Below are 22,326 nucleotides of genomic sequence, written 5' to 3' on the forward strand. Positions count from 1 at the left end.
GTAAATGAGAACTTGTTCTCAACTTGCCTGCCTGGTTAAATAAAGGTGAATTAAAAAAATAAAAAAAATAAAAAAAATGCCAGGATGAGGATCAGTAAAGAAGGGGTTCTGTATGCTGGTAGTGGACACAAGGACACGTCTGTAGATCCTAACAACAAGGCCTATATACACAGGAAGCTGGACTCCAAACTCAAAGACATGGACAAGTAGAGGAAGACCAAACCCAAAGAGAAGGAAAAGGATTATTGACCTTTTTAAATCCAATAGATAGTTTTATTTAATAGATTACTGCTGAATTATTTCAACCTGTCTGTCGGTATCTTCTATAAGTACAGCATATAAGGGTTCCTTTATAAGTACAGCATATAAGAGTACCTTCTATAAGTACAGCATATAAGGTTACCTTCTATAAGTACACAAAGTTTATTATAAACACGCATGGTCAGAAATACACAAGATCCACTAGCTGGTTTGCTACTAAACATTTTCTGACCTTTATCAATGGCTATAATTATAATATGGTTGACTATACATCTTTTGCACACTTGACTACTGAATAGTGATGGTGATTACAAATGGCTAGCCAGGGGATGGATGGTCATTGGATGGGAGGTGTTATGGTATTATAATCTGGTCCTGTACCTCTATAGATATAGTCATGGGACAGATGGTGAGGGGATGGGAGGTGTTATGGTAGTATAATCTGGTCCTGTACCTCTATAGATATAGTCAGGGGACAGATGGTGTTATGGTAGTTTAATCTGGTCCTGTACCTCTATAGATATAGTCAGGGGACAGATGGTGTTATGGTAGTTTAATCTGGTCCTGTACCTCTATAGATATAGTCAGGGGACAGATGGTGAGGGGATGGGAGGTGTTATGGTAGTATAATCTGGTCCTGTACCTCTATAGATATAGTCAGGGGACAGATGGTGTTATGGTAGTTTAATCTGGTCCTGTACCTCTATAGATATAGTCAGGGGACAGATGGTGAGGGGATGGGAGGTGTTATGGTAGTATAATCTGGTCCTGTACCTCTATAGATATAGTCAGGGGATGGATGGTATTATGGTAGTTTAATCTGGTCCTGTACCTCTATAGATATAGTCAGGGGATGGATGGTGTTATGGTAGTATAATCTGGTCCTGTACCTCTATAGATATAGTCAGGGGACAGATGGTGTTATGGTAGTATAATCTGGTCCTGTACCTCTATAGATATAGTCAGGGGACAGATGGTGAGGGGACGGGAGATGTTATGGTAGTTTAATCTGGTCCTGTACCTCTATAGATATAGTCAGGGGACAGATGGTGTTATGGTAGTAAAATCCGGTCCTGTACCTCTATAGATATAGTCATGGGACAGATGGTGTTATGGTAGTTTAATCTGGTCCTGTACCTCTATAGATATAGTCAGGGGACAGATGGTGAGGGGATGGGAGGTGTTATGGTAGTTTAATCTGGTCCTGTACCTCTATAGATATAGTCAGGGGATGGATGGTGTTATGGTAGTTTAATCTGGTCCAGTACCTCTATAGATATAGTCAGGGGACAGATGGTATTATGGTAGTTTAATCTGGTCCAGTACCTCTATAGATATAGTCAGGGGACAGATGTTGAGGGGATGGGAGGTGTTTCCCTCCTCATACATCCCAGGAGCAAAATAAGGAAAGATCCTCTCAGTGAACCTCTCTTTGAACATGTGTATCACCGTTGAGTCTACTGCGTTCAGAAACAGCACCTTCCCTCGGTCGTAGTCCAGCTCTATAGTGATTCTCCACGGCTTCCTCTCTCTCTTCACCTCCAGGCGCGTCCGCGGGGACGTCTGGGCCCAGTACGACTCCCCGTTACACAACCCGATTACCCAGAATCCCTCAGCAGGGTTGAGGAAGATGGTGGACTTGCGTTTGATGGACTCTCGGGCGACTCCGATGTACCAGTCTCTGCTCTGGCCCACCTCTACGGTCCAGCTGTGTCTTCCGGAGGTGAATCCTGTAGCTCCCAGGACAGAGATGCGGCTAGTAAGGCGCTCGGGGTTGTCTGGCAGGAGCTTCTTTCTGCTGTACCTCACCCTGCTGAACTCCTCAGAGAAGCTGAGGTTGGACTGGGCTGTGTTGGGGTCCAGGGTTATGGGGACTGGAAGGAGGAGAAACATCTATTACTACAGAGTATGATAATTGGTATAGCAGAAGGTGTGTGTTAATTGGTAGAGCAGAAGTTGTGTGTTAATTGGTAGAGCAGAAGGAGTGTGTTAATTGGTAGAGCAGAAGGTGTGTGTTAATTGGTAGAGCAGAAGGTGTGTGTTAATTGGTAGAGCAGCATACAGATATCTTCATTTAATTTCTTGACAATGGGAATCCAAAAACATGTTTTGAATGTCTGACTGACTGACTGACTGAATGTCTGACTGAATGGTTGACTGACTGACTGAATGACTGACAATGTCTGACTGTCTGTTTGAATGTTTGACTGGATGTTTGACTGACTGACTGACTAAATGTCTGACTGACTGACTGACTGAATGTCTGACTGACTGAATGTCTGACTGAATGTCTGACTGACTGTTTGACTGAATGTCTGACTGACTGACTGACTGAATGTCTGACTGACTGTTTGACTGAATGTCTGACTGTTTCACTGAATGTCTGAATGACTGACTGAATGTCTGACTGACTGACTGAATGTCTGACTGAATGTTTGACTGACTGACTGTTTGACTGAATGTTTGACTGAATGTCTGACTGAATGTTTGACTGAATGTCTGACTGACTGACTAAATGTCTGACTGAATGTCTGACGGACTGACTGACTGAATGTCTGACTGAATGTTTGACTGAATGTCTGACTGACTGTTTGACTGAATTTCAGACTGACTGTTTGACTGAATGTCTGACTGAATGTTTGACTGAATGTCTGACTGACTGTTTGACTGAATTTCAGACTGACTGTTTGACTGAATGTCTGACTGACTGTTTGACTGAATGTCTGACTGAATGTCTGACTGACTGACTGAATGTTTGACTGACTGACTGACTGACTGACTGACTGACTGACTGAATGTTCGACTGACTGAATGTCTGACTGACTGTCTGACTGACTGACTGAATGTTTGACTGACTGAATGTCTGACTGAATGTCTGACTGAATGTTTGACTGCACCACTGAGCTCTGTATCAACAGGTTGCACAAACATACATTTTGTTTATGTATAAGGACACTTTCTCTACCTGATCAAAATGGTAGTCTGTGGCATGGAAGATCTGGTTCTGGATACCAAAACTATCTAAATGCTTTTTGGAATTTGCAGGAATAGCTGTGAAAAAAAAAACATGTAGCCAATACTCACCCCATTGGACAATGTCTGCCATCTTCTTCCAGATTCCAAACTTGAGTGATTGCAGATGTTTGGCAGCGTCTATGAGGATTCCTCTGATACACTCTGGCTCTCTCAGGGGACCTTTGGTCCTGAAACACAATGGATTTATCATCAATAAGGTTTCAATTAAAACAGAATGTAAACAATTGTTGGCTTTATTTAGTAATAGTTGTTAGCAACAGTAGGTAAGGGATACCTAGTCCGTTGTTCAACTGAAATGTGTCTTCCCACATTTAACCCAACGCCTCTGAATCAGAGAGGTGCAGGGGTGCTGCCATAATCGACATGCACGTCTTCGGCGGCCAGGGAACAGTGGGTTAACTGCCTTGCTCAGGGGCAGAATGACAGATTTTTATGTTGTCAGCTCAGGGATTCGATTCAGCAACCTTCCGGTTACTGGCCCAACGCTTTATCCACTAGACTACATAATAGGTAGTAATACCTGTACACCGGACGTGCTACCTTGTCCCGGACATTCTGTTTTTGACCCTCTCTCTCTCTCTCTACTGCACCTGCTGTCTCGACCTCTGAATGCTGGGCAATGAAAAGCCAACTGACATTTACTCCTGAGGTACTGATGTGTTGCACCCTCTACAACCACTGTGATTATTATTTCACCCTGCTGGTCATCTATGAACGTTTGAGCATCTTGAAGAACAATCTAGCCTTAATGGGCATGTACTTTTATAATCTCCACCCGGCACAGTCAGAAGAGGACTGGCCACCCCTCAGAGCCTGGTTCCTCTCTAGGTTTCTTCCTAGGTTCCTGCCTTCTAGGATAGTTTTTCCTAGCCACCGTGCTTCTACATCTGCATTGCTTGCTGTTTGGGGTTTCTGTATAGCACTTTGTGACATCTGCTGATGTAAGAAGGGATTAATAAATACATTTGATTGATTGAATGATTGATAGTAATAGTAGGTAGTAATAGTAGGTAGTACTGGTAGGGAGAAATAGTAGGTAGTAGCATTAGTAATAGTAGGTAGCAATAGTAGTTAGTAATAGTAGGTAGTAATAGTAGGTAGAATAGTAGTTAGTAATGGTAGGTAGTAATAGTAGGTAGCAATAGTAGGTAGTAATAGTAGGTAGTAATAGTAGGTAGTAATAGTAGGTAGTAACAGTAGGTAGAATAGTAATTAGTACTGGTAGGTAGAAATAGTAGGTAGTAGCATTAGTAATATTAGGAAGTAATAGGAGGTAGCAATAGTAGTTAGTAATGGTAGGTAGTAATAGTAGTTAGTAATAGTAGGTAGAATAGTAGTTAGTACTGGTAGGTAGAATAGTAGTTAGTAATAGTAGGTAGCAATAGTAGTTAGTACTGGTAGGTAGACATAGTAGGTAGTAGTATTAGTAATATTAGGTAGTAATAGTAGGTAGCAATAGTAGTTAGTACTGGTAGGTAGAAATAGTAGGTATTAGTAATATTAGGTAGTAATTGTAGGCAGTACTAGTAGGTAGTACTAGTATGTAGTAATAGTAGTTAGTAATAGTAGGTAGAATAGTAGTTAGTACTGGTAGGTAGAATAGTAGTTAGTACTGGTAGGTAGAATAGTAGTTAGTACTGGTAGGTAGTAATAGTAGGTAGCAATAGTAGTTAGTACTGGTAGGTAGAAATAGTAGGTAGTAGTATTAGTAATATTAGGTAGTAATAGTAGGTAGCAATAGTAGTTAGTACTGGTAGGTAGAAATAGTAGGTATTAGTAATATTAGGTAGTAATAGTAGGTAGGAATAGTAGTAATAGTAGGTAGTAATGGTAGGCAGTACTAGTAGGTAGTACTAGTATGTAGTAATAGTAGGTAGTAATAGTAGTAATATGAGTTAGTGATAGTAGTAAAATGAGTTATTAATAAAAGGTAGTAATAGTATTTGGTTATAGTATGTAGTAATAGTAAGTAGTAATAGTATGAAGAAATAGTAGGTAGCAATAGTAGCAATAGTAGGTAATAACAATAGTAAATAGTAGGTAGTAATGGTAGTAATACTATGTAATAATAGAAGGAAGTAATAGTAAGTAGTAATATTGGTAGTAATAGTAGTAATAGTACTTAGTAATAGTAGGTAGTAAGTGTAGTTAGTAATAGTAGGTGGTAATAATAATTAGAAATAGTAGGTAGTGGTAGTAGGTAGTAATATTAGGTAGCAATAGTAGAGTGTAGTCATAGTAGCAGTAGGTAGTACTAGTAGTAGTAGGTAGTAACAGGATGTAGTAATAGTAGGTAGTAATAATAAGTAGTAATAGTAGTAGTAGTATGTGGTTATAGTAGGAAGTAATAGTAGAGTGTAGTCATAGTAGGCAGTAATAATAAGTAGTAATAGTAGTAGTAGTAGTAGGTGGTTATAGTAGGTAGTAATAGTAGGTAGTAGTAATATGTAGTATTGGTAAGTTGTAGTAGTAATAACAGTGTCTTGTAATAGTAAATAATAGTAGGTAATAATAAACAGTGTACTATTGTACTATACTACTGTATTGTACTATGCTACTGTACTCTATTCATTTATTTTACCTTTATTTAACTAGGCAATTCAGTTAAGAACAAATTCTTTTTTTCAATGAAGGCCTACCAGGGAACAGTGGGTTAACTGCCTTGTTCAGGGACAGAACGACAGATTTTTACCTTGTCAGCTCGGGGATTCGAGTCCAACGCTCTAACCACAAGGCTACCTGCCGCCCCTTGTACTACTAATGTACTACTGTACTATACTACTCTACTATATTACTGTACTATACTACTCTACTATATTACTGTACTATACTACTCTACTATGCTAATGTACTATACTAAAGTACTACTGTACTATACTACTCTACTATATTACTGTGCTATACTACTATACCAATGTACTACTGTACTATACTACTCTACTATATTACTGTACTATACTACTCTACAATACTAATGTACCACTGTACTATACTACTCTACTATATTACTGTACTATACTGCTCTACTATACCAATGTACTACTGTACTATACTACTCTACTATATTACTGTACTGTACTGCTCTACTATACCAATGTACTACTGTACTATACTACTCTACTATACTACTGTACTATCATAAGGTGAATGCACCAATTTGTAAGTCGCTCTGGATAAGAGCGTCTGCTAAATGACGTAAATGTAAATGTAAATGTAGGTCGTAATAGTAGTTAGTACTAGTAGGTAGTAATGATAGGCATTAGTAGTAGTAATATTAGGTGTTAATAGTAGGTAGTAATAGTAGGTGGTAGAAGTAGTAATAGTAGGTAGTAGTAGTAGTGGTAGTAATAGCATGTAGTAGTAGTAGTAGTAGTAATATTAGGTAGTTGTAGTAATATTAGGTTGTAATAGTAGGTAGAAGTAGTAGTAGTAATAGCAGGCAGTAGTATTAGTATTAATACTAGCTAGTAATAGTAGTTATAGTAGGTAGTAGCAGTAGTAGTATTAGTAGTAATATGACATAGTAATAGCAGGTATTAGGTAGTAATAATAAGTGGTGCTAGTAGTAATGGTAGGCAGTAATGGTAGTAATGGTAATTGGTAATAGTAGTAATTGTAAGTAGTAGTAGTAGGTAGTAGGTGGTAGTAGTAGTAGATAGTCGTAGTAATCGTAGTAATGGTAGATCATAATAGTATAAATATTAGTTAGTAATAGCAGTAATAGTAGTAATAATAAGCAATAATAGTAGTAATAGTAGGTCATAATAGTATTAATATTAGTTAGTAATAGTATGTAGTAATAGTAGTTAGTAATAGTAGTAATAATAGGTAGTAATAGTAGTAATAGTAGGAAATAATAGTGGTAATAGTTGGTAGTACTAGTAGTTAGTACTAGTAGTAATAGTAGTAATAGTAGTTAGTAATAGTTGGTCATAATAGTATTAATATTAGTTAGTAATAGATGGTCGTAATATTTGTTAGTAATAGTAGTAATAGTAGGCAGTGCTAGTAGTTAGTAATAGTAGTAATAGTTGGTAGTAATAGTAGTTAGTAGTAGTAGTAATAGTAGGCAATAATAATAATAGGTAGTACTATTATATTATAATAGTAGTAATGGTAGTTAGTAATAGTAGGTCATAATAGTATTAATATTAGTTAGTGATAGTATGTAGTAATAGTAGTTAGTAATAGTAGGTAGTACTAGTAGTTCATAATAGTAGTAATAGTAGGTAGTACTAGTAGTTCATAATAGTAGTAATAGTAGGTTGTACTAGTAGTTCATAATAGTAGTAATAGTAGGTATGCAATAATAGTAGGTAGTACTAGTAGTTAGTAATAGTAGTTAGTAATGGTAGTAATAGTAGGTAATAATAGTAATTTTAGTTAGTAATAGTAGGTAGTAATAGTAGTAATAGTATGTAGTAGTAGTAATAGTAGTAATGGAATGTAGTAGTAGTAATATTAGTTAGTAATAGTAGGTAGTAATACTAGCTAATAATAGTAGAAATAGCAGTAGTAGTAGTAGTAGTAGTAGTAATATCAGGTAGTAATAGCAGGTAGTAGTTTTAGGTAGTAATAATAAGTGGTGCTAGTAGTAATGGTAGGTAGTAGTAGTAGGTAGTAGGTAGTAGTAGTAGTGGTAGTAATAGTAGGTAGTTATAGTATGTTGTAATATTATGCAGTAATAGTAGTATGAAGTAATAGTAGGTAGTAGTAGTAATTGGTAATAATAGTAATTGTAGGTAGTAGCAGTAGTAGTAGGTAATAGGTAGTAATAGTACCAGTAGGTAGTAAATGTATATAGTAATATTAGGTAGTAATAGTAGTATGAAGTAATAGCAGATATTATTAATAACACTTTGCAATAGTAGGTAGTAATAGTAGTAATAGTAGTAATAGTAGGTAGTAATAGTAGTAATAGTAGGTATTAATAGTAGTAATAGTATGTAGCAATAGCAGTAATGGTATGTAGCAATAGTAGTAATATTATGTAGTAATAGTAGGTGGTAATAGTAGTACTAGTAGGTATTTATATTAAGTAGCAATGATACGTAGTAATTGTTGGTTGTAATAATTGTAGTTAGTAGTTAGTACTAGTAGGTTGTAATATTAGATAGTAATAGTAGGTCGTAGGAGCAGTAGGTAGTAGTATGTAGTAATATAATGTAGTAGTAGTAGTAGTAGTAGGTGGTAATAGTATGTATTGATAGTAGCCAGTAGTAGTAGTATGTAGTAATAGAAGGTAGCAATAGTAGAAATAGTATGTAGCAATAGTAGTAATGGTAAGTAGTAATAGTAGGTAGTAATAGTAGTCATATAAGGTAGTAATAGTAAGTGGTAATAGTAGGTAACACTAGTTCGTAATAATAGTAGGTAATGATAGGTGGTAAAAGTAGATAGTAATCGTAGGTAATACTATTAGTACTAGTATGTAGTAGTAGTAATATTAGTTAGAAATAGTAGGTGGTAATAGTAGAAATAGTATGTAGTAGTTGTAGTATGTAGCAATAGTAGTAATATTAGTTATTAGTTAGTAATAGTAGGTAGTAATAGTAGGTTGTAATAGCAGGTAGTAATAGTAGTATTAGTACTTTTAGGTAGTAATAGTAGGTGGTAATGCCAGCTAGTAATAGTAGGGCGTAATAGTAGGAAGTAGTACTAGTAGTAGTAGTAGTAATATCAGGTAGTAATAGCAGGTTGTAGTATTAGGTAGTAATAATAAGTGGTGCTAGTAGTAATGGTAGGCAGTAATAGTAGTAATTGTAGGTAGTAGTGGTAGGTGGTAGTAGTAGTAGGTAGTAGTAGTGGTGGTGGTAATAGTAATAGTAGGTAGTAATAGTATGTAGTAATATTAGGCAGTAACGGTAGTATGAAGTAATAGTAGGTAGTGATAAAAACAGGTAGTAATATTAGGTAGTAATAGCAGTAAAAGTAGGTAGTAATAGTAGGTAGTAGTGATATGTAGTAATGGTAAGTGGTAATAGTAGTAATTATAGGTAGTAGTAGTAGGTTATTAGTAGTAGTAGTAAAAGTAATATTAGGTAGTAATAATATGTAGTAATATTAGGCAGTAAAAGTAGTATGAAGAATTAGCAGGTATTATTAATAACAAGTAGTTACAGTAGGTAGTAATAGTATGTAGTAGTAATAGGTAGTAATGGTAAGTAGTAATAGTAGGTAGTATTATAAACAGGTAGTAATATTAGGTAGTACTAGAAGTAAAAGTAGGTAGTAATAGTAGGTAGTAGTAATATGTAGTAATAGTAAGTAGTAATAGTTGTAATAATAGTAACAGTAACTTGTAATAGTAGTTAATAATACTAGGTAATAATAAAATGTGGTAATAGCAGGTGGTAATTGTAGGTAGTAATAGTAGGTACAAATATTACAAATAGTAGGCCGTAATTGTAGTTAGTACTAGTAAGTAGTAATAATAGGTAGTAGTTGTAGTAATATTAGGTTTTAATAGTAGGTAGTAGTAGTAGTAGCAGTAGAAGTAGTAATAGTAGTTAGTAGTAGTAGGGAGTAGTAGGAGGTAATAATAGTAGGTTTTTATAGTAGGCAGTAATTATGGGTTGTAATAGTAGTAATAGTAGGTAGTACTAGTAGATAGTAGTAGTAGTAGTAGGTGGTGCTAGTAAGTAGTACTAGTAGTAATAGTAGGTTGTAATAGTAGGCAGTAATAGTGGGTTGTAATAGTAGGTAGTACTAGTAGGTAGTACGAGTAGGTAGTACTAGTAGTAATAGTAGGTAATAATAGTAGGTTGTAATAGTAGGTTTTACTACTAGGTAGTAGTAGCAGTAGGTAGTAATAGTAGTAATAGTAGGTAGTAGTAGCAGTAGGTATTACTAGTAGTAGGTAGTAATAGTAGTAATACTAGGTAATGCTAGTAGGTAATGATAGTAGGTGGTACAAGTAGGTAGTAATAGTTGGTAGTAATAGTAGTAATATTAGGAAGTAATAGTAGATAGTACTAGGTACTTAGTAGGCAGTAATATTAGGTCGTAATAGTAGGTTGTAATATTATGTAGTAGTAGAAGTAGTAGTAGGAGTAGTAGTAGCAGTTGGTAGTGGTAGTAGTAGTTGTTAGTAGTAGTAGTTAGTAGTAGTAGTCGTAGTAGTTAGAAGTAGTAGCAGTTGGTAGTGGTAGTAGTAGTAGTTAGTAGTGGTAGTAGTTGGTAGTGGTAGTAGTAGTTGTTAGTAATAGTAGTTAGTAGTAGTAGTTAGTAGTAGTAGAAGTTAGTGGTAGTAGTAGTTGGTAGTAGTAGTTAGTAGTAGTAGTAGTTAGTAGTAGTTGGTAGTTGTTTGTAGTAGCAGTAGTTATTAGCAGTAGTAGTAGTAGTAGTTAGTAGTAGTAGTTAGTAGTAGTTAGTAGTAGTAGTAGTTAGTAGTAGTTAGTAGTTAGTAGTTGTTAGTAGTAGTAGTAGTAGTAGAAGTAGTAGTAGTAGTAGTTGTTAGTAATAGTAGTAGTAGTAGTAGTTAGTAGTAGTTGGTAGTAGTAGTTAGTCAGTGTAGTAGTAGTAGTAGTAGTAGTAGTAGTAGTTAGTAGTAGTAGTAGTAGTGGTAGTTAGTAGTAGTAGTTAGTAGTAGTTGGTAGTCGTAGTAGTTAGTAGTAATAGCCCTATACATACCTGCTCTTTGTCTTCTTGTAGTCCTAAAGAAGTAGAGCAAAACAATGTGATGTTATTGAATAGATTTATATTAATAATAAATCCCTTTATTTATGGGGCGGCAGGTAGCCTAGTGGTTAGAGCTTTGGGCCAGTAACTGAAAGGTTGCTGGATCAAATCCCTGAGCTAACAAGGTAAAAATATGTCTTTCTGCACCTGAACAAGGCAGTTAACCCACAGTTCCCCGGTAGGCACTCATTGTAAATAAGAACTTGTTCTTAACTGACTTGCCTAGTTAAATAAAGGTTAAACATTTTGGTTTTATTAACTTAAAATGTGGAATACATATGTCAGGCAGTCTGTATGAATTTACCATTTAATTTGTTAATATATTTTGGATGAGATACCTGTAAAAACTTCACATCATCCGCTCGTATAGACGTCTCTACTTCACTGATGGTGTCTGTGAGGGCAGCGATCCTCTCCTCGATGTACTCCAACTTCATACACATCACCTGAGTTTTGTTCTCCTCTTCCTGTTTCAACTTGACCACTCTGTTCTTCTCCTCCTCCCTCAAGAACTGGTGGAATCTCTCAAACTCCTCCTTCATCTGTCGCTCCGTCTGGTCTGCCTGGCTCTACAGTTAATCGGATGGATTGATATGTATGTGTGTATGTATTTAGCTCACTAACTAATTAGACGCACGTACTAAAGTAGTCAATCTGCCCTGAGAAAAAAAGTTGTTTCCTTAAAACGCAAGTAATTTAGTAATTACCTTTAAGTAATTTTTGGTTTCTTCCCAATCCTCTTTAGTCTTGTTGAGTATTTTCAGGTGTTTCTGCAATGAATCAAGCTTGGCTGAGACCTCTATCTGAAATAATTATGTAAACAAAAACAAAAAAACATTGATCCAAAACTCTTGATCATAACATAAATAAACATTCCATTGCTTGCATAACCTAGTGCCCCCCCCAGCACACACACACATTAACACACACACACATTAACACACACACACATTAACACACACACACAATCATAAGATGAAGCTGCAGTGAATTCTGCTAATCTGCTATTTTGTGTTATTTTTTAATGCTGATCTTAACCTTTTTTTGCATCATTTCTTATGACCGAAAACAGTGATTACTAACATCGATTTGGATGAAGATTTCTACTGGGTCTTTCCGTGTGATTTTGGTTTAAGACTTTAAAACAGGTTAACGTTCACATGGCCGCAAGGCCAGATGGATAAACCAGGACGTGTACTCAGAGCATGCGCTGATCAGTTGGAAAGTGTCTTCCATGACATTTTGAACCTCTCCCTGACCCAATCTGTAGTACCTAAACGTCTCAAGCAGACCACCATAGTCCCTGTGCCCCAAGAACACCAAGGTAGCCTGTCTAAATGACTAAGCACTCACATCTGTAGCCATGAAGTGCTTTGAAAGGCTGGTCATGACTCACATTAACACCATCATCCCAGAAACCCTAGACCCACTCTAATTTGCATACCACCCCCAACAGATCCACAGATGACTCAATCTCTATTGCACTCCACACTCCCTTTCACACCTAAACAAAAGGAACTATGTAAGAATGCTATTCATTGACTACAGCTCAGCGTTCAACACCATAGTGCCGTCCAAACTCATCACTAAACTGAGGACCCTGGGACTAAACACCTCCCTCTGCAACTAGATCCTGAACTTCCTGAAGGGCCGTCCACAGCTGGTAAGGGTAGGCAACAGCACATAGGGAGGTCAGTGACCTGGGAGTGTGGTGCCAGAACAACAACCTTTCCCTCAGCAAGACAAAGGAGCTGATCGTGGACTACAGGAAATGGAGGGCCAAGCACGCCCCCATCCATATCGATGAGGCTGTAGTGGAGCAGATCGAGAGCTTCAAGTTCCTCGGTGGAAACAACATGGTCCACACACACAGTCGTAAAGAGGGCACGACAACGCCTCTTCCCCCTCAGGAGGCTGAAATATTTGGCCATAGGTCCTCAGATCCTCAAAGTTCTACAGCTGCAACATTGAGAGCATCTTGCCTGGCTGCATCACCGCCTGGTATAGCATCCGATTGGCATCCGACCGCAATGCGGTACAGAGGGTAGTTCGTATGGGCCAGTACGTCACTGGGACCGAGCTCCCTGCCATCCAGGACCTCTATACCAGGCGGTGTCAGAGGAACACCCTTCTCTCTGTGTACCGCACGACAAGCACCCCGACTATCTGCGTTGACCCCCTCAGCACCAACTCTATTGACTCATCACATATACGCTGCTGCTACTGTTTATTATCTATCCTGTTGCCTAGCCACTTTATCTCTACCAATATGTATATGTCTACCTAAGATACCTTTCCATTGAGTCACTTCCAGTCATTATTATGAGCAGCCTCCACTGATAGACACACACACACACCAGTCTAAATTGCTCTGTAATATTTCGGACATCCCGTCTCACCTTTTTCTCCAGAGCAGCCTCCTCTACAGGGCAGCACGCATGTACATTGTGTCGGTTAGAAAGCTGACAGACGACACAAATTGGCTCCTCATCGTTGTGACAGAATAGCTTCAGCTTCTCGTTGTGAAGAAGGCACCACTCCTCCACTGTGCTCTCCTCTCCCCTGGTCGTCCTCTGCTCTGTAAACATGTCGGCTGCTATCTTTAGGGCCAGGTTGATAGGAGGCCTCTCTGAGCTCGACGTGGTTCGACACACGGGGCATTCTCTGCCTCCCTTCCATTCCCACAGCTTTTTTAAACACTCCTTACAGGAGTTATGGCCACATTTCAGCAGAACGGGAAGGCTGAATACCTCACAACACACAGGACAAAGCAGGTCCTCCTTGGAGAGTGAAGCTTGGCTTGTTGGTTTTGCTGTCATTTGATTCTATATTCTGTTCCTTCAACCTTACTATCCTAGAATAAAGAGATTATATTCTAGATTCTGTTCCTGAAACCTCACCTCTCTAACTACGAAATGTTTTGTGATCTCAGTGTTGGTGGTGTAAACCTTTGTCAATGCTGACAGACTAGCTGGACTTGTTTTAGTTAAAGTTCAGAGAAAATGATTGCATGTAGAGTATCTCTTCCTCATTACTAAGTTCAATTGGTCTTTACCGTAACTTACCGTCAGGTGGAAAAGGGTTGTTGCAATACTGTCTGGAGTGGAGTGAATCATGACATGACATTTACAGTATGTCCATATTTGGGTTGTTCTTCCTGAATACCTGTCTGTAGATGGACCTGTTTTAGACAGCTTGTATCTCTCATGATTAAAGGAGTCGATAGTGTAGAGAAATCACTGTGGTCAATACAGCTTGAAGACATTGTTTTTATTTGATGATAGAAAGTATGCAGTACATGTAATATGTAGATGTAGTATGTATATGTAGTATGCAGTAGATGTAGTATGTCTGTCCACTTTGGTGGTTTCACCAAATATGTTAGAGACGTAACAGAAAGATTCTTAACAGCGAGGGGTATCATGTTATGATATTTGGTTGAAATTCCCTAAACACAATGTATTGCTAAAAGGATATATTATGTGGACCTTATTTTTTAACGGCATAAATCTGGTTGAGAGGGGCAAGGCATGGAGAAAGACAATCCGAGGTAGTTCAATTTATACCCTTGACTCTGTATCGTTATCAGCAATAACAAACAAGACATTAGACTAGCATGTCAATCATATTCATAGAGATATGAAAGAATAATACATTATTATCTGAAATTTAACACCAACTAGATAAAAGCTTAACCATGTTATCTCTAGCTACAATATTAGTATCTCTAAATGGGGTTTGTTATAAATGTAACAAAAAAACATAACAAGAATAAACACAATCATTTTCTAATTCTTATAATATTCAATATTATAATAAACATCTGGTTTTGGACGGAAAAGACCATATCGAAACGGAGGCTTAATGAAACATTTGGGATGTGTATACTGGTTCCATATAAAAACTGCAACAATGTAAGCTAGTCTTCTGAGTAAATATGTTCCTTACCCACACCGCTCGCGCACATATTGATTTTGTCCACCAACACCAGATGCGATCAGGACACGCAGGTTGAAATATCAAAACAAACTCTGAACCAACTATATTAATTTGAGAACGGTCTAAAAGCATTAAACATTCATGGCAGTTTAGCTAGTTAGCTTGCTGTTGTTAACTAATTTGTCCTATTTAGCTAGTTAGCTTGCTGTTGTTAACTAATTTGTCCTTTGATATAAACATTGGGTTGTTATTTTACCTGAAATGCACAAGGTCCTCTACTCCGACAATTCATCCACAGATATACAGGGCAAACTTAAATTCGTTTTACTAAATTTCTACCAGTATGTCACATGTGCAACCAGAGGGGAAAAAAACTCTAGACCGCCTTTATTCACACACAGAGACTCATACAAAGCTCTCCATCGCCCTCCATTTGGCAAATCTTACCACAATTCTATCCTACTGATTCCTGCTTAGAAGCAAATACTAAAAAAGGAAGTACCAGTGACAAGTGGTCAGATGACGCGGATGCTATGAAACAGGACTGTTTTGCTAGCACAGACTGGAATATGTTCCCGGGATTCATCCAATGGCATTGAGGAGTATACCACTTCAGTCACCGGCTTCATCAATAAGTGTATCGACGAAGTCATCCCCACAGTGACCGTACGTACATTTCCCAACCAGCAGCCATGGATTACAGGCAACATCTGCACCGAGCTAAAGGCTAGAGCTGTAGCTTTCAAGGTGCTTTCAAGCACTAATCCGGACACATAAGAAATCCTGCTAGTTTCAAGTTCCTTGGTGTCCACGTCAACCCTAACAAAGTAACACATACAAACAATCCCACACATAGACTAGCAGGCAGCCGAGGTAAATAAACCTACCGAAATCAACTAATGGAACACAGGTGTAACAAAACAAACAGACACAAATGAAAAGGAAAAATGGATTGGTGGCAGCTAGTAGGCCGGCGACAACGACCGCCGAGCACCGCCCGAACAGGGAGAGGAGCCACCTTCGGTGGAAGTCATGACAATTGCGCAACCCGGGCTGGCAAAACCCTGGATCATTGTTATTCTAACTTCCGCGACGCATATAAGGCCCTCTCCGCCCTCCGTTTGGAAAAGCTGACCACGACTCCATTTTGTTGCTCCCAGCCTATAGACAGAAACTAAAGCAGTAAGCACCTGCACTCAGGTTTGTTCAACGCTGGTCTGACCAATCGGATTCCATGCTTCAAGATTGCTTCGATCACGTGGACTGGGATATGTTCCGCATAGCGGCGAACAATAACATTGATGAATACGCTGATTTGGTGAGCGACTTTATAAGCAAGTACATCGGAGATGTCGTACCCACAGTGTCTATTAAAACATTCCCCAACCAGAAACCATGAATTGATGGTAGCATTCGCGCAAAACTGAAAGCGCGAACCATTGCTTTTAAATCAGGGCAAGGTGACCGGAAACATGACCGAATACAAACAGTGTAGCTATTCCCTCCGCAAGGCAATCAAACAGGCTAAGCGTCAATATAGAGACAAAGTGGAGTCGCAATTCAACGGCTCAGACACGAGAGGTATGTGGCAGGGTCTACAGTCAATCACGGACTACAAAATAAAAACCAGCCCCGTCGCGGAACACGATGTCTTGCTCCCAGACAGAGAAAACACCTTCTTTGCTCGCTTTGAGGACAATACAGTGCCACTTACACGGCCTGCTACCAAAACCTGCGGGCTCTCCTTCACTTCAGCCAATATGAGTAAAACATTTAAGCGTGTTAACCCTCGCAAGGCTGCAGGCCCAGACGGCATCCCCAGCCGTGTCCTCAGAGCATGCGCAGACCAGCTGGCTGGTGTGTTTACGGACATATTCAATCAATCCTTATCCCAGTCCGCTGTTCCCACATGCTTCAAGAGGGCCACTATTGTTCCTGTTCCCAAGAAAGCTAAGGTAACTAAGGTATATGACTATTGCCCCGTAGCACTCACTTCCGTCATCATGAAGTGCTTTGAGAGACTAGTCAAGGACCATATCACCTCCAACCTAGCTGACACCCTAGACCCACACCAATTTGCTTACCGCCCCAATAGGTCCACAGATGACGCCATCGCAATCACACTGCAGACTGCCCTAACCCATCTGGACAAGGGGAAAACCTATGTAAGAATTGTTCATCGACTACTGCTCAGCATTTAATGCCATAGTACCCTCCAAACTCGTCATTAACCCCGCCCTGTGAAACTCGGTCCTGGACTTTCTGATGGGCCGCCCCCAGGTGGTGAGGGTAGGTAACAACATCACCACCCCGCTGATCCTCAACACTGGGGCCCCACAGGGGTGCATTCTCAGCCCTCTCCTGTACTCCCTGTTCACCTACGACTGCGAGGCCATGCATGCCTCCAACTCAATCATCAAGTTTGCAGATGACGTCGTTGATTACCAACAACGACGAGACGGCCTACAGGGAGGAGGTGAGGGCCCTAGGAGTGTGGTGTCAGGAAAATAACCTCACACTCAATGTCAACAAAACAAAGGAGATGATCGTGGACTTCAGGAAACAGCAGAGGGAGCAGCCCCCTATCCACATCGATGGGACAGGAGTGGAGAGGGTGAAAGGTTTTAAGTTCCTCGGCGTACACATCACGGACAAACTGAAATGGTCCACCCAAACAGACAGCATGGTGAAGAAGTTCGGCTTGTCACCAAAATCACTCAAACTTTTACAGATTCACAATCGAGAGCATCCTGTCGGGCTGTATCACCGCCTGGTACGGCAACTGCTCCGCCCATAACCGTAAGGCTCTCCAGAGGGTAGTGAGGTCTGCACAACGCATCACCGGGGGCAAACTTCCTGCCCTCCAGGACACCTACACCACCCCATGTCACAGGAAGGCCAAAAAGATCATCAAGGACAACAACCACCGAGCCACTGCCTGTTCACCCCGCTATCATCCTGTAAGGGCTGTCTTCAGGAATGGACCAAAATGCAGCGGAGTTAGTATTCATCTTTCAATTTAATTAGAAAGAACACTATACAAAACAAAAACAAGGAAACTGACAGCCAATAGTCCTGTCAGGTGCAACCACACTAAACAAGAAACAATTACCCACAAACCCCAGTGACAAACAACTCCTACATATGTGACTCCCAATCAGGAACAACGATTCCCAGCTGTTCCTGATCAGGAGTCACAAGACACACACCAGACTGCCACGTCCTGACCCCCAAACTACTACACCAGCTCCATCTGCTGGTCAGGACGTGACAGTACCCCCCCCTCAAGGTGCAGACCCCAGAATGCACCTAACCACAACAACAAAAAACCACCAACAAACAAAATCCCCAACAAAACCCTAAAACAGTAACCCTAAACAATAAGGGAGGGAAGGGAGGGTGGCTGCCGTCAACGACGGCACTGTGCTACACCCTCCCTCCCCAACCCACCTATCCTGGAGGCGGCTCAGGCTCTGGCCGTTCCAGGCAGTCTGGGCAGTCTGGCAGCTCGGGGCAGTCTGGCAGCTCGGGGCAGTCTGGGCAGTCTGGCAGCTCGGGACAGTCTGGGCAGTCTGGCAGCTCGGGACAGTCTGGGCAGTCTGGCAGCTCGGGACAGTCTGGGCAGTCTGGCAGCTCGGGACAGTCTGGGCAGTCTGGCAGCTCGGGACAGTCTGGGCAGTCTGGCAGCTCGGGACAGTCTGGGCAGTCTGGCAGCTCGGGACAGTCTGGGCAGTCTGGCAGCTCGGGACAGTCTGGGCAGTCTGGCAGCTCGGGACAGTCTGGGCAGTCTGGCAGCTCGGGACAGTCTGGGCAGTCTGGCAGCTCGGGACAGTCTGGGCAGTCTGGCAGCTCGGGACAGTCTGGGCAGTCTGGCAGCTCGGGACAGTCTGGGCAGTCTGGCAGCTCGGGACAGTCTGGGCAGTCTGGCAGCTCGGGACAGTCTGGGCAGTCTGGCAGCTCGGGACAGTCTGGGCAGTCTGGCAGCTCGGGACAGTCTGGGCAGTCTGGCAGCTCGGGACAGTCTGGGCAGTCTGGCAGCTCGGGACAGTCTGGGCAGTCTGGCAGCTCGGGACAGTCTGGGCAGTCTGGCCGCTCGGGACAGTCTGGGCAGTCTGGCCGCTCGGGACAGTCTGGGCAGTCTGGCCGCTCGGGACAGTCTGGGCAGTCTGGCCGCTCGGGACAGTCTGGGCAGTCTGGCCGCTCGGGACAGTCTGGGCAGTCTGGCCGCTCCGGCAGTTCAGGGCAGTCTGGCCGCTCCGGCAGTTCAGGGCAGTCTGGCCGCTCCGGCAGTTCAGGGCAGTCTGGCCGCTCCGGCAGTTCAGGGCAGTCTGGCCGCTACGGCAGTTCAGGGCAGTCTGGCCGCTACGGCAGTTCAGGGCAGTCTGGCCGCTCCGGCAGTTCAGCGCAGTCTGGCCGCTCCGGCAGTTCAGCGCAGTCTGGCCGCTCCGGCAGTTCAGCGCAGTCTGGCCGCTCCGGCAGTTCAGCGCAGTCTGGCCGCTCCGGCAGTTCAGCGCAGTCTGGCCGCTCCGGCAGTTCAGCGCAGTCTGGCCGCTCCGGCAGTTCAGCGCAGTCTGACCCCTGGCGCGTGCTGGCGGGCGCCGCGACTGTTGACTGGCGGGCAGCTCTGCGACGACTGTTGACTGGCGGGCAGCTCTGACGACGACTGTTGACTGGCGGGCAGCTCTGACGACGACTGTTGACTGGCGGGCAGCTCTGACGACGACTGTTGACTGGCGGGCAGCTCTGACGACGACTGTTGACTGGCGGGCAGCTCTGACGACGACTGTTGACTGGCGTGCAGCTCTGACGACGACTGTTGACTGGCGGGCAGCTCTGATGACGACTGTTGACTGGCGGGCAGCTCTGATGACGACTGTTGACTGGCGAGGCTGGGTTGACACACTAGACTCCTGGTGCGTGGTGCTGGTACTGGGCGTACCAGATTGCGAACACGCACCTCCATGCTAGTGCGGGGAGCTGGCCTGGGGCTCCATTCTTGCCCCGCAAAACTCCCCTTGTGCCCCCCCCTAAAAATTTCTTGGGGGTGCCTCCCGGTCTCCCTTACCTCGCCAGCCTTCTTCCGCTGCTTGGTCCTTTGTTGGTGGGTAATTCTGTAAGGGCTGTCTTCAGGAATGGACCAAAATGCAGCGGAGTTAGTATTCATCTTTCAATTTAATTAGAAAGAACACTATACAAAAACAAGGAAACTGACAGCCAATAGTCCTGTCAGGTGCAACCACACTAAACAAGAAACAATTACCCACAAACCCCAGTGACAAACAACTCCTACATATGTGACTCCCAATCAGGAACAACGATTCCCAGCTGTTCCTGATCAGGAGTCACAAGACACACACCAGACTGCCACGTCCTGACCCCCAAACTACTACACCAGCTCCATCTGCTGGTCAGGACGTGACACATCCAGAAGGTGAGGTCAGTACAGGTGCATCAAAGCTGGGACCGAGAGACTGAGAAACAGCTTCTATCTCAAGACCATCAGACTGTTAAACAGCCATCACTAACATTGAGTGGCTGCTGCCAACATACTGACTCAACTCTAGGCACTTTAATAATGGAAAAATGTATGTAATAAATGTATCACTAGCCACTTTAAACAATGCCACTTTATATAATGTTTACATACCCTACATTACTCATCAAATATGTATATACTGTACTCTATACCATCTACTGCATCTTGCCTATGCCGTTCGGCCATCACTCATTCATATATTTTTATGTACATATTCTTATTCATTCCTTTACACTGTGTGTATAAGGAAGTTGTTGTGAAATTGTTAGGTTAGATTACTTGTTAGATATTACTGCATAGTCGGAACTAGAAGCACAAGCATTTCGCTACACTCGCATTAACATCTGCTAACCATGTGTATGTAACAAATATAATTTGATTTGATTTGAGAAGCAACAGGACTCAGTCTGACTCTCTCTCTCTCTCTCTCTCTCTCTCTCTCTCTCTCTCTCTCTCTCTCTCTCTCTCTGATCTAGGTCTGTCAGCTCTGCAGGCAGCGATGGGTCAGGAGGATTGGGAGGAAATTGGATCCAGCACCTTAAAGGACCAACCAACGAACACCTTAATTTTGCATCACTTCGATGACGAGACGGAGACGGAAGGGGAACCAAACGAAGAGACGGAGACGGAAGGAGAACCAAACGAAGAGACGGAGACAGAAGGAGAACCAAAACGCGTCCCTCGCTACTTCCTGGATCCACCAGTTTTAATACTTTACTCTCCTGAAGAAATTATCCCTGTGAAGTGCTGGCAGTGGTATCCCAGAATATCTGCTCGCTCCCTCCACACCCCAGTGAAAGGAATACCCAGTGCCCCCCCCCCCCCCCCCCCCCCAACCCCTCCTCCTCTCTCCCTGTCCCTGGGCTGGCGCTGCAGAAGATGTCCCTGTCACTCTAGACCACGTGTCCCTGCAGGAATCCTGCTCTGTCCTCTGTTCACAGATCCAGGGTCCCGATAGGAGACTCTACACCCTCTCTACCCTCCTCACACAAAGACCTCAACCCTTCAACCGTCTGACTGGAGTGAAAAAGCTACAACCATGATCCAGCTGTCAGAAAATACATAGGACTGCACTGGTTCTGACCTGGGTGTCTCTCTCTCACTGTGGGGCGGGATGGGTCTGGGATCTGAACTGACCTGGGTGTCTCTCTCTCACTGTGGAGCGGGATGGGTCTGGGATCTGAACTGACCTGGGTGTCTCTCTCTCACTGTGGAGCGGGATGGGTCTGGGATCTGAACTGACCTGGGTGTCTCTCTCTCACTGTGGAGCGGGATGGGTCTGGGATCTGAACTGACCTGGGTGTGAATCTGGGATCTGAACTGACCTGGGTGTCTCTCTCTCACTGTGGAGCGGGATGGGTCTGGGATCTGAACTGACCTGGGTGTCTCTCTCTCACTGTGGAGCGGGATAGGTCTGGGATCTGAACTGACCTGGGTGTCTCTCTCTCTCACTGTGGGGCGGGATGGGTCTGGGATCTGAACTGATCTGGGTGTGGATCTGGGATCTGAACTGACCTGGGTGTCTCTCTCTCTCACTGTGGGGCAGGATGGGTCTGGGGTCTGAACTGACCTGGGTGTCTCTCTCACTGTGGAGCAGGATGACTCTGGGATCTGAACTGTGAGAGGAGAGCAGATGGCAGCTATAAACATAGTTATTTTACAACGGTCTAACAAACGCTGGCTGTTCCTAGTGGCTGGCTGTTCCTAGTGGCTGGCTGTTCCTAGTGGCTGGCTGTTCCTAGTGGCTGGCTGTTCCTAGTGGCTGGCTGTTCCTAGTGGCTGGCTGCTCCTAGTGGCTGGCTGCTCCTAGTGGCTGGCTGTTCCTAGTGGCTGGCTGCTCCTAGTGGCTGGCTGTTCCTAGTGGCTGGCTGTTC

At 42.4% G+C, this 22,326-nt stretch overlaps 1 protein-coding gene across 2 annotated transcripts; it reads right to left on the reverse strand.

Moving 5' to 3' along the window:
* Positions 1-242: 242 nt before the first annotated feature.
* LOC106584811 (E3 ubiquitin-protein ligase TRIM39) lies at positions 243-13,967 on the reverse strand. Of its 2 annotated transcripts, XR_006761567.2 has the most exons (7): positions 13,377-13,967; positions 11,685-11,780; positions 11,316-11,546; positions 10,930-10,952; positions 3,346-3,464; positions 404-2,135; positions 243-348 (listed from the first exon to the last, which is right to left on the reverse strand). XR_006761567.2 is itself a non-coding variant. In XM_014170408.3 (6 exons), the coding sequence occupies exons 1-6, from the start codon at positions 13,794-13,796 to the stop codon at positions 1,561-1,563; spliced, it is 1,464 nt and encodes a 487-aa protein (XP_014025883.1). In that variant the 5' UTR covers positions 13,797-13,967; the 3' UTR covers positions 243-1,560. The 2 variants fall into 2 exon arrangements, 1 of the variants encoding a protein (XP_014025883.1); XM_014170408.3 differs by having other exon boundaries at positions 243-2,135.
* Between the last annotated feature and the right edge of the window lie 8,359 nt (positions 13,968-22,326).

This window comes from Salmo salar, chromosome 23, assembly GCF_965601325.2.
Source record: "Salmo salar chromosome 23, fSalSal1, whole genome shotgun sequence".
NCBI classification, from domain to species: domain Eukaryota; kingdom Metazoa; phylum Chordata; class Actinopteri; order Salmoniformes; family Salmonidae; genus Salmo; species Salmo salar.